The sequence below is a fragment of the Oculina patagonica genome, unplaced genomic scaffold (assembly GCF_052425735.1).
Source record: "Oculina patagonica isolate OP01 unplaced genomic scaffold, crgOcupat unplaced415, whole genome shotgun sequence".
In the NCBI taxonomy this organism is placed as follows: Eukaryota; Metazoa; Cnidaria; class Anthozoa; order Scleractinia; family Oculinidae; genus Oculina; species Oculina patagonica.
The window spans coordinates 1-12,091 of NW_027558271.1; the positions used below are offsets into that span (position 1 = coordinate 1).

General features: G+C 39.9%; 1 protein-coding gene across 2 annotated transcripts; it reads left to right on the top strand.

Annotated features, from left to right (window-relative positions):
- Positions 1–686: 686 nt before the first annotated feature.
- On the top strand, positions 687–8,056 carry LOC144640697 (inactive rhomboid protein 1-like). Of its 2 annotated transcripts, none has more exons than XM_078499782.1 (5): positions 687–932; positions 2,331–2,506; positions 3,190–3,390; positions 6,076–6,324; positions 7,297–8,056. In XM_078499782.1, the coding sequence occupies exons 1-5, from the start codon at positions 845–847 to the stop codon at positions 7,711–7,713; spliced, it is 1,131 nt and encodes a 376-aa protein (XP_078355908.1). In that variant the 5' UTR covers positions 687–844; the 3' UTR covers positions 7,714–8,056. The 2 variants fall into 2 exon arrangements, with proteins under 2 accessions (XP_078355908.1, XP_078355907.1); XM_078499781.1 differs by having other exon boundaries at positions 688–932; positions 2,268–2,506.
- The last annotated feature ends 4,035 nt before the right edge of the window (positions 8,057–12,091 follow it).

Below are 12,091 nucleotides of genomic sequence, written 5' to 3' on the forward strand. Positions count from 1 at the left end.
TTAAGATGTGAAAAAGTTACAGCTGCCCTTTTTAGTGCAGAATGCACTATTGTGATGGTTTGTTGGGGCTGTCGTCCGCTAAACCCCTAAACCTCTAACGCGCTAAGGCGCTATGGTGTAAACTTAAATAATCAATTAATTAATTAATATCAATTAATTAATTATTTCTGTGAAGGGGGTAGGGGGTGGGGAGCACCTGACCGTACCCCCAGGCAAAACCTGGAGCATATCTATGTTACTTTCATATGAAGATCTCAAAGGTATATACTTGTTTAAGAAAACCCTTTGCTCTCCTTGTGGTACTTCTCTTTTATAGGGCAAAGTACTTTGCACCAAACGCATTTGTTTAATTAAATTAAACAAATGTCATCGATGCCGCCGTAAAACAAACAAAAACAAAAGTTTCATGTTATTGCATTTTCAAGGAAGACAAAAGTATTTTGTTACAAACGAACAAAAGTGTCGTGTTACGTTTGCAAAGATTAGCGTAAGGAACACCTGGGACAGAATACAAGTAGCCTGTGAACAGTTTTTCCGAAAGTAAAATAAAGCAAATAAACACGAACATATATAAAACATCATACTTTCAATTGTTCCATATTGCATTCTGTACTTACCAAATCATCGAGATTTTTCTTCAGTAAGAGCACTCCTTTCGGTTTACACCATCCGAAATAGCAGGGTTATATGTTATTTCGTTGCAGAACATTATGGCAGTAGGCATCCATCAATCGCAGAAGATTATCCAGAGCGATATGAATCAACAGTTACGTCACGGCATCGCTTGGAGAGCCTGCAATCATTGCCCAGTGGATTTCGCCCTTATTTCACATTCGTGGTTGCCATGGTGCACTTGTCTATGCTGATTTGGTCGTGTTGGATAGCAACGTTTGCTGACATAGGATTGGCACCAATAGTTAATCAAAGAATAGGTGAATTTAAATAGCACAATTTTATGTCTGGTAGACAATACTTCATCCATAGCTATAGGGGGGGTGGGGTGGGGGGGGGGCTGAAGGGGTAAAATGGGAACTAAAATTCGGGCAAATTTTTAATAGGAAAATGAGTTTAGGGGCACTGGAACTGGGAATTGCAAACATAAGCAATGGAACTGGGAATGGGATTTGGGAAAATGTGGAAAACAATAGGCTGGGAGATGAGATTTGTGCAAAATTTTGGCTGGGAAAATGGGATGTATACCACGCCCCCCCACTCCCCCCTCCCCTCAGAACCCTCTCCATACAACCCTCACAGTTTGTGAGAAGTGCGGTGGCCTAATGGTAAGTTCACTGGATTCCAGATCAAGCCATCCGGGTGTAAGCCCTTGCTGGGGTCACTGTGTTGTGTTCTTGGGCAAGACACTTCACTCTCATAGTGCCTCTCTCCACCCAGGAGAGTAAATTTGGTACCTGCGCACAATACGAGCAACCAGACGAAATGTGATGAAAAATCTTCGCACCCAGGAGATGAGAAATACTCCTAGCAGCTTGATGCTGTAAAAACCGGAATGAATAGGGGAGAGATACTTAAAGTTTTTAGAGAAAAAATGTAAATTTTTGTTTTCGCCGAAATTTTAAAGGTCGGGACACACTATGCAACAAGTTGCTGCGACGAGTCACTACGTATGTACTGCTTAAAAACAAGTCGCTGCGACAAAGTGTTTGTTCGGGACACACTAGGCGAAATGTCGCTGCAACACGTCGCGGCGACATGTCGCCTCGTGTGACATGGTGCATTCTTGCGACAAACCAGTCGCAGCGACAGAATTTTGTCGCTGCGATGTGTCACACGCATTTAAACTGGTTTGAATTCGTGCGACACATCGCAGCGACAAAATGAGCGATAGCAGTGTTGTCGCAGCGTGTGTACACGTCTGCGACAAATCGCTGTGACAAGTTGCTGCGACAAATTATAAATTAACGAATGAGAGAGCGTCATGTATTTTCGCTATATTCCCACTCTTCCAAATTCGCTGTTTGTGCACCGAACAAAGGTCAACAAACACCTTGTCGCAGCGACTTGTTTTTAAGCAGTACACACGGAGCGACTCGTCGCAGCGATCTGTTGCATAGTGTCCCGACCTTTAGACTGACTGGTACTAATGACCAAAACCGAGGTAATGATATTCTGTTCTCAGTAAAAATCACGATTTCTTTAGTTTTATGTCACCAGTATAAAATCATTCGCCATGACTGTCACATCACCTACTCATAAAGATGATCCCACGACAAGCGAGAAAAAATACGCCTTTGTCTCATTTTCGTTAGAACCTGTTTCGTTTCGTGGTAACATTACAGTTACATACACCCAGCGACCAAATCCATTGATAGGGCCGACAGGGACATATCTGGTATTTCTGGGAGCGCTCTTCCCACCTTGCATGAGGGAGGACCATGCATTAAACGTTTACCAGGTGAAGGCTTTGTATCCGCGCCTTGGTGGAAGTGGGGAAAGACTGGGCTGCTGTGAGGTACCGAAATTGAACATCGCGGGGACAACAACGGAGGTAACACGATAAAAAAAGTTTGTAAGCAAAGTTTTAACCTTTGTTGTCGTCGTTTGCATGTGTCCATGTTGTTGTAGAACCTGGCCTGCAGGAAATGGAAATATTTATTTTTGGTTACACTCCAGAGGCGTTACCCGACTCGTCGATGTCGAAGTTGCACGCCTTGTGTAAATATTTGCATTCTATACACGAGTCGAGAACTTAAACTCCTAGAACTTCACTCGCGCGCAACAAATCGCCAAGAAAATGGCATAAAAAAACCCAAACAATGCGAAAATATTTCAATTTCATTTTATTACAAATAGGAGTCGTGAAAGCCGATTTTAGAACGCTTAAATGTTTACAATAGCAATTAATGAAGAAATGTGAATATTCATATGGGTATGCTGTGACCTCACAAACATAGGATGGTAAGCCTGTGGTTCACACACGTTTTCCCGCGCTTTGTGCCGGCTACATGTATTTGCTTCGAGTTTTGTTTGGTTCACTGAATTGTCAGTGTCCTTTGTGATTGAACTTAGAGTAATTACTTTTGTTTTGGTCTTACGACACTTAATCGAAAATTGCTCAGACGAGAGCCTTGTTCTATTTTCTGAAAACAATCATGAAGTTGGTTACAATATAAGTGTTAAAAATTCAGAGCTTGTCCTTAGCGTGCTTTCACTTTTTTGCTTTGTTTTTAGCTGGAATGCCGCACTCTCTCAAATGATACTGCTCAATGGAGAGGAACACAGTGTAGTCAGCGGTCTGCATCGCAGTCTACTGTACAGCACATTTTACGACCCTGCTGTGGGGAACTCGATGGGCAGTGTACGCTGACCAGTCCAGAGCACTGCTGGTTTATGAACGGTCGGTTTCATATGAACGCTGAGCATTGCACACAGGTACTGAAGGTTCACTTGAATGGCGGAGAGTTCAGTTATGTTTTTGTTCTTTATCAAGCGAGCAGGGGATAATCATATCATATCATCATCATTTTATTTGCCACTTCAGAATTATAATTACAATTTAAAAGATAGGGCGAGGAGACCTCCAAGAAACCACAAGGCTTATGGGGGAGGCCACCTCGGGTTAGCAATAAGTTAGTAATGTCGCTGTGAATGTGCAGCTAGGCCAATTTCAGACTCATTTTAAGAAGCTACTCGAACCAGTGATCGATTCTGGTAGAGAATTCCAAATTTTAGGACCCTGGAAAAGTATTGTAAACTGCTTTAGATTTGTACGACAGTGATGTGGTCGATAACACTTGGCTATTCTTGTATCATAACTGTGTATTTGACTACTAGTAGAAAACAAATTGAGAAACATCGGGGGCAATAATTGGTTATGAAAAGCATAACGTTTTATGCTATTATACACATTACATACGGATTAAAAGAAAGTGCATAAAGCTAAAATAGGATGCACGCTTCTTAATTAAAATGCATGCTTTGTAAGCATAACGATGGATCATTGTCTCTAACAATTATAGGACGGTCTACTTGGAATAAAAGTCTGCGTCGAGCTTAGTGGCCCATACCACCGGAACTTCATCCCGGTTTCTGTAGGCTAGCACTAAGTATTTCTACTCCGCGCTGGATGGGATGCTAGTCTGTCGCAGGGCTACCCCCTAGGGTTATTTCGCCGGTACAAATTTATACCTGGGTAGAGAGAGGCACTATGAGAGTAAAGTGTCTTGCCCAAGAACACAACGTAGAGACTCCGGCCACGGCTCGAAGCCAGGCAGTTCAATTCGCAGTTCAGCGTACTTTCTATTAAGCTACCGCGCCTTCCAGGGCTACTTTGAATAGTAAGAAACAGGGAATTTAAGGAAGGAATGGGCTTTTTTGAAAGGGTGTGCGTATCTAAAGAAGGACGCAAGGGAAATAACTACGATAATGCACACGAAGTCATCATCGTAAACTCTTTATTCTTGTTTAACCTTATCGGTTTCAGCTAATACTATATACCAAATTGAAGAAACGTTGACCCTATGAAAAGCGACACCGCGGCAAAACGCACTGCGCATGAGTGGAAAATTAACATCCGGTCAGTTTTGTGTTTCCGGTTCACTATGTAATCCAGTCGCGTAAAGTTTAAACACAAAACTTAAGAAATAGCAAAGAAACTTAAGGAAAATAATGGTTTAATTCAAAAGTTTATTTATTTTTGTAGCTTCATACTTTTGCACCATAGGGTTTCCTGCTTGCACCAACATTGAAAATGATGCTTGAAGTTTACAGGTCGCAAGCGCTCGACAGTCGACAGCGACAATTTCGTTTTGACTGTGTCTATCACTTTGCCCACTTTAATTGCTCGCAAATTAAGGGGCGACAAATGAGAAAGAAAAACAACATAAAACCAAAATAAAGAACCACTGAACTTTTAAGTTTAGGCTTTCGATAATTCTTGCCTTCACTGAGAAAAAAGTCACAAAACAAGAAAGAAAACAACATTTGCTCAGTGTTTGCTTGGTTCAATATGAATGAATTGAGTCTTCGATACTCCCGGACTACCTGGAGTTTTTGCTGGATTGAAAGCTGTTAGCCGAGAAGCTAAACAAGTTTAAATTGTGTTTCCATTCAAGACAAAGGCAATTTGATTTTCTTAATCCTCCTCACAAGGTCAAATATTCGTCTATTTGGCGGATGTTTTCCACATTTCCAGTCCGTGTGGCTGCCTCACGCGCGAACATGAAACTTGCAGATTCGCACATGGCGTTCAATTTACCAAACTTTCAAACTATCGTACCGGTTATCTCTCCTCAATCTAAAAGGAAAAACAGAATCAAAGTCTAGTTTAAAAACTTGCTTTAAACCAAAAACCGAATAATTAAAAAAAACTTTAAAAAGTTTTTATACCTCTGCTGAACGAAAAACAAACGAAGCGACGGCGTGCTGTCATTTTTTTAGGCCGAAGTGTTAGGTTAAATAAATGTAGAACTGAAAACAATTAAAGCTAAAAAATACACAAACATGCAACCAATTACTGGATAGGAAAGTATGAATTTAGTCAAGGTTAATCGATCAAGAAAAACTGGCAAGTAAAACTCTGCCTTCTCGCCTTGTGTGATAAACCAAAGCTTGTTTAAGCTCATCTGCTGCTCAAATTCAGCGAATCCACGACTTACCTTTTCTAAATCTATCGAGTATTGTTTCGGTCATATTTATCCATGACAGCAGATTAAAACACCGCAATTCACAAAGCAAAACAACTAAAATGTGGGCCACGACTGACCTTGAACCGAAAGCGTAGCGACTAGCGAGTGAAGCCCGTTGAGTGACTGGGACCGGAAGTGCTAAATTCAGCGCATGCGTAGACGTTCTGCCGCGGTGTCATGAAAAGCATAACCTATGAACGATAAGACCGATTGAGATTCTGCGTTGACAGCATTGGTAAGCTTAGAAATATCCCATTTTTATAATCAAGATATTTTCTTTCTTTGAGAGCTTTATGGGCACGATTTACCGACGACGATTTTTTTTTTCTGATTTCCCTGTAAACATTTGGGTTGCATCGTTTATGGTTTATGCTTTTTATGGGTCAACGTTTCTTCAATCAGGTATATACAAATTTCTCCTTTTGTCCAGGTCGATTGTCTACAACAGCTTTGCATTCTGGGAGACCAAGCTGTAGCTGACAACTACGTCACACAGTTTTCTCCGCGTCGATCCAATCAGTGGTGGCGACTTGTGACGTCAGTTTACCTGCACCAAGGAATTCTGGACTGTCTGGTGATCACGTGTTTGCAAATATGGTTGTATTGGGGCCAGGAAAACTCTATTGGGTGGTTGCGCATGGCAATAGTGCATCATACTGCTGGTGTGGGTGGACACTTGGTACGGCTCATGCGTTAAACATATCTTTCTTTATAATGTATTGCATTTGTAGTGACTATCTCAGCTAGATCGCGTAGAATCTATTTAAGATTGGCTGTACGTATGGTGCAGAAAAGCATCTTTTTCTTGTTGAATACAATGTCTTTATTTTGAAGCTTTTTAGAAACATGCCACACACTACACCAAACACACAAATACTTCTCTCGTACGTTGTGCGAAAGAATGGGTGCACACGTACGGACATGAACACATATAGGCCATTTTCAAAAATACCATAATACTCTTTGCTTTCCCTCCAAAATTTTGCATAAGCATTGTTTTCAATTTTCCTTGGGACAGCAAAAAAATTCTTATGCAAAATTGGGGGGACAACAAAGAGTATTATGCCATTTTTGAAAATGGCCTATTAATACCTTATTTCCTAGTTTTTACTTCCAGTCGCTTTGGTGACCGAGTAATCTAGGTCGCTGGATTTCAATTCTAGAGGTCCCTCGTTCCAATCATTCAAGTCTACAGCGCTGCCGGTATAGATAACTAACTGGTCAGCTACCCACCAGCTGGGATTCGTAGCATATTTTTCTATAACGTGTTTCAGTTCTTTTTTTTTTAATAAAGTTGTTAACCTGCAGGGTAGTCAATAAGCTTAGTACTCCTTAATACATTTATAGATCGTTTTCACGTGACGTTACGGCGGCCATGTTGGTGAACCAGAACAATAGGCTTTTTTCTCCGTTGGGAACTAAATTCTATTTTTATGCAAAATCTGCGCAAATATTTTGTATTGTTTGCTCCACCAATATGGCCGCCTTGTCACGTGAGTGAAAACTATCTATACTTAAAATGTTTGGCTTCCTGTTGTCTTTGTTTTGTCCCCTTTGTTGAGAAACAAGAAATCATATTTGACGTCGTTACTTCAGGATTAAATTACACTTACAATATTCTCCTTTTATTCACTGATTTCTCTTGTTGCAGATTGGTTCGTTATTCACGAGGCACGCCTCGCCCCAGGCCGGTGCAGGCCCAGCCGTGGGTGGTATCATGGGCCTGGCACTATTTGAACATGTGATACTCTGGTGTACAGTCAAGAATCGCGTTCGAAGACTCGCTCTGTTAATCTGCTGCCTGTTCGTATTATTTTTCATTGGCACAATTCCACAAGTGAACAACTATTCTATGTTAACTGGTTTATTTTACGGCTTTCTGTGCGCTTTGGTGTTTTGGAGTTCTATCATCATTCGACGTAAATTGCTTCTGTTTCAGTTTATAATTATCTTTGTGACAGTAACAATGTTTTTATTTAGTTTTGCCTTATTTTATGGTGTGCAACATATTGGCTCAACCTCACGTGACATAAATTGTATTCCCTACACAGAAGGTTTGTGTGATTGAGGGAAAATGCCAAAAGAGGTTGAGTGGCACATTCTATTGTTGCCGTGGTATCTGCAAACTTCCTGTGTTTTTTTAAAATTTTTCTTAAAGGATATTTATTTTGCAAAATAAATGGTTTTATGTAACTTGCTTCGTAAGTCTTTCCCAGCTTCCGGTGTAATTCCCTCCAACGATTACTTCCGGTCACATTTTTGCGGGCTTTTAGCATCAGGCGCGGTTACATTGCCCTTTCAGCATGGCTTCAAACTAGTCAAGAAAATTCCCCCCCCCCTCTGTTCTGTCGTTGTTGATTTGGGTTGGCGGGTTCTCCCTCACCTTTGCTGGGATAATAGTTTAAGGTTTCCATATTTTAAGCTTTCTATCCTTGATATATAAAATAATCGGCCACACCCATAGCCAATATCTTCCAAACGGTAGTCTTGTCTTTCATTATCCCAGCAAACAGAGCTTTGCCAAAGCAACACATACATACTTGTTTATATACATAGCATTTAATCTAGGAGGGACAGGAGAGATGCAAATCAGAGAAGAAGGGTGGGTGGGTCCAAATCACGTTTCTCGTTTTGTTTAGTTCTTTATCTTAGTTCCATCTAATTTTAGTTTACGCCTCACCAAATCACGATTCTTATTAGTAAATCACAGCTTTTTAGCAGATCGCGTTTCACAAAAGGAATACGGCCACGCCTGAGAATCATGGGAAATCGGAGGGTCTGAATGGGGTTTAGTGTTTAGTGTTACTTGCCCATAACACACCCAACAGGGTCTCCATTTTGTGCTGTCCTTTTGGTTGCCTCTCTCCTAAAACAAGACGCTTGGCCTATAATGACGTGTGCGCCATGAACACACGAATTGGGTTTAAATGGGGACTTCAGTTACACCACTTCTGGAATTTTATTGGAAGGAATTACAATCTGTAATATAAAAGTTAAGCATGAAAATAAATCATTTCTCTCGCGAGGATTCTTAAGAACACGTTTTCTAACTTTGTTCAGCAGGGAGGGCTGCTAGATGCGAGACAATTAAGGTGCACGATACAGGTTAACTTACAAACCACAGGATAGGCGTTTCTATTGATTGGACACGTGACCTATTAGGGAGATCCTGGGTGTGGGGGGCACCGTTATTCCATGTTAGCATTTTGGCCGTTTTCACTCGCTTAAATTCAGAGCTTGCGTGGTTTGGGGAAAAAGTTACCCCTTCTCCTTCCAGCAACAAACATTTTTCTTCGACTGTGAAGATGACTTGCCCTGGATGACCTTACATCAGTCACCAAAATACGTTATGAGCGCCCCCAGGGGGGTGGGGGGGTCCATGTTTCCTTGTTACCAAAAACATTGCCTTGTGTTCCCTTTCCCCTAATTTACTGAAGTATTTTCGTGATACATGTTTCCTCAAATATCAGAAAAAGCTACTGTTTCCATGTTCCCAGCTTTATTTTTGCTTTATTTGTTCCTTTGTTTTCAATTATTTTGTGGCCATGTTCGCTTGTTTTTTCAAACCCCTGGGAGGGGCTCATCGTTTTCCGATTAAACAATCTCCAGCAAGTGATCACACTATGCAAACAAAAGTAGGTACTCAAGTCAGTATTTCCGATTGCATATACATCAATTTTATTACTACATAATTAACAAAATGTTGTGGTCATGACAAAAAAAGAAAGATTTGTGGAACATTATTCGATAAAAATTCCATCTCGCCGGCTAAGCCGGGCATCAAGTCTTCGATACTGAGTGCATCACATCTCGTCTTGCTTTTCTTACTGAGTATTGTTTCGTCTGCTGTTTCCCTTGGAAATTGCAGTGAAATCTATTCTAAAACCACACTGCTATTGGCACCATTCTGTAAGAAAAAAATGAAGGCGGTAAATGGTAAATCATGACAATTTTGATAAGAAAAAAAAGGGAACTTTACGATTCTAAAGTTATTCATCTGCCATATTTACTTTTTATATTTGATTACCGTTCTTATGGCCCATCAACCCAATGTCACTTAAAGAATACTTGCAATGCAATGCCTTCAATCAGCCAATCAAAAAAATCTTTTGGATTCTTTGGAACAATTGTTGATATAGATGGGTTTCCCTACTACTTTTAAATCTAGACTTCGCATTTCTGACTTACGGTATAACTATCGGGGTAAAAGATTTTTTTTTTTTGAAACTTTTTGTTTCACACTTCTAAGGTTTGAACCGGCGACTCCTAACATCAACTATGGTTTTGAAGACCAAACCCCTAACCGCTTGACAACTTCGGCGTACTGATCATTTGGGCTGAAAATTAGCATATAGCTTTCTTTGTGTTGTTGTTAGCACGCTGACCGATACCGTAGGTTCAAAGTTTAATGGCTTGTATGTATAAAAGCTTCTTTGAATGGCTCGATTTATAGCTCTTAAGAATTTCACATGATAAATAGAAGAAATAATCTTAGAGAAAATATGAAAATCTTCGAAGCACTGAACTGATATTCCGTGTTTTGATCGAATTTTTAGATTTTCCAGGCACGAACTGTGGACTGCGACTGTGTTGGGTATTAAAAGGTTGATTTCAGGACAATTGTATGGATAAAAATTGAACTGTAACCAGGATAAGACATATTAAAAGTGTAAAAAAGCGTTCTCTGGTTTAGAAAAATATGAGCTTTCGGCTATTTTTATAGCCGAAAGCTCATATTTTTCTTAACTTTTTAAACCAGAGAACGCTTTTTTACACTTTTAATATGTATGAATAAAGTCCAATTTTAGCAGTCTCTGAATGTTTTATAGTTCCAAGCGTATTGTATGATAATCGATAGTCATGATACGTAAATAATTTATCGTAAAAAAGCTCGCCAAACTGACGAATTTTGTTGCCTTTTAATAATATACTGTATAGTACTTGATTTGCATTTCTAATAGATTCATAAAAAAAGGAGAAAGAAAAGGAAGACGTCGTATAAAATTGTAAAATAGATTGTCGTAAAAAAAAAATTAATCATCCCCGCTGAGAATCGAACCCGGGCCGCTGGACTGGAGGGCCAACGCATGACCACTACACAACGCGTTAGCAAGCTTGCACTTTAGGGTAGAAATTATTGTTATATAACGAAGGCTTTTGAATGGATTACCCACGTCCGCTGTAAACACAAGGAACCAACGTGATCACACTTCTGAGGTTTGAACCGGCGACTCCTAACATCAACTATGTTTTTGAAGACCAAACCCCTAACCGCTTGACAACTTCGGCGTACTGATCATTTGGGCTGAAAATTAGCATATAGATTTCTTTGTGTTGTTGTTAGCACGCTGACCGATACCGTAGGTTCAAAGTTTAATGGCTTGTATGTATAAAAGCTTCTTCGAATGGCTCGATTTATAGCTCTTAAGAATTTCATATGACAAATAGAAGAAATAATCTTAGAGAAAATATGAAAATCTTCGAAGCACTGAACTGATATTCCGTGTTTTGATCAAATTTTTAGATTTTCCAGGCACGAACTGTGGACTGCGACTGTGTTGGGTATTAAAAGGTTGACTTCAGGACAATTGTATGAATAAAGTCCAATTTTAGCAGTCTCTGAATGTTTTATAGTTCCAAGCGTATTGTATGATAATCGATAGTCATGATACGTAAATAAGTTATATAGTAAATGGTTTGAACCCAGGAGTATCAGTAGGTCGTGAAGTATGATCGTCCGGGTGAGAGTAGTTCTGGACATAAAGGACGAAGGATAATCCGAATAAATTCATTGTGTCCAACAATTCAGACAACAAATGAGGATCTTGATAAATGGAATGTTATATTTCGGTATAAGCTATACCATCATCAGACTAATAAAATTAACATTCAAGCTAGATCTTAAATACTGTGAGTGAGGAGACGGAAACAATAAGTTTACTCAGGAGAATAGATAGAGTTCTCTGCTGGATTTTAGTCCATTGTTCAGGGAAGGTGCTAGGCGTTTGATATAATAAGCCTCTTTGTATAGAAGAAGATTCCAGTTGTGATCACAGTCTAATACCGTTGTGTTATCACGGACAACATGGGTGAAATATTCTTTGTCATTACTGATAGAAGGTGGAGCAATCTCAGTGTTTAAATTATCCGGTAAATTACACAAATCACGAATGAAAAGTAAATGGTTACACGTTCGTAGGTGTTTGTAAATTGCGCTCTCTTTGTCAGAGATTGCGTGTTTATGTGCTCGGACGAAAAGAGTTCTGTCCGTTTTGCCGATGTACGCTGATTGGCAGCCAGGGCATTTAAATTTGTAAACAACATGCGATTTATTCAGAAGTGGAACTCGATCTTTGTTGTTCGTATAAAAACATAGTTTTTATACGAACAATAAGTAAGGAGTACCGTAAGGACAGTAAGTACCGTACTGTCCGTAAGGACAGTAA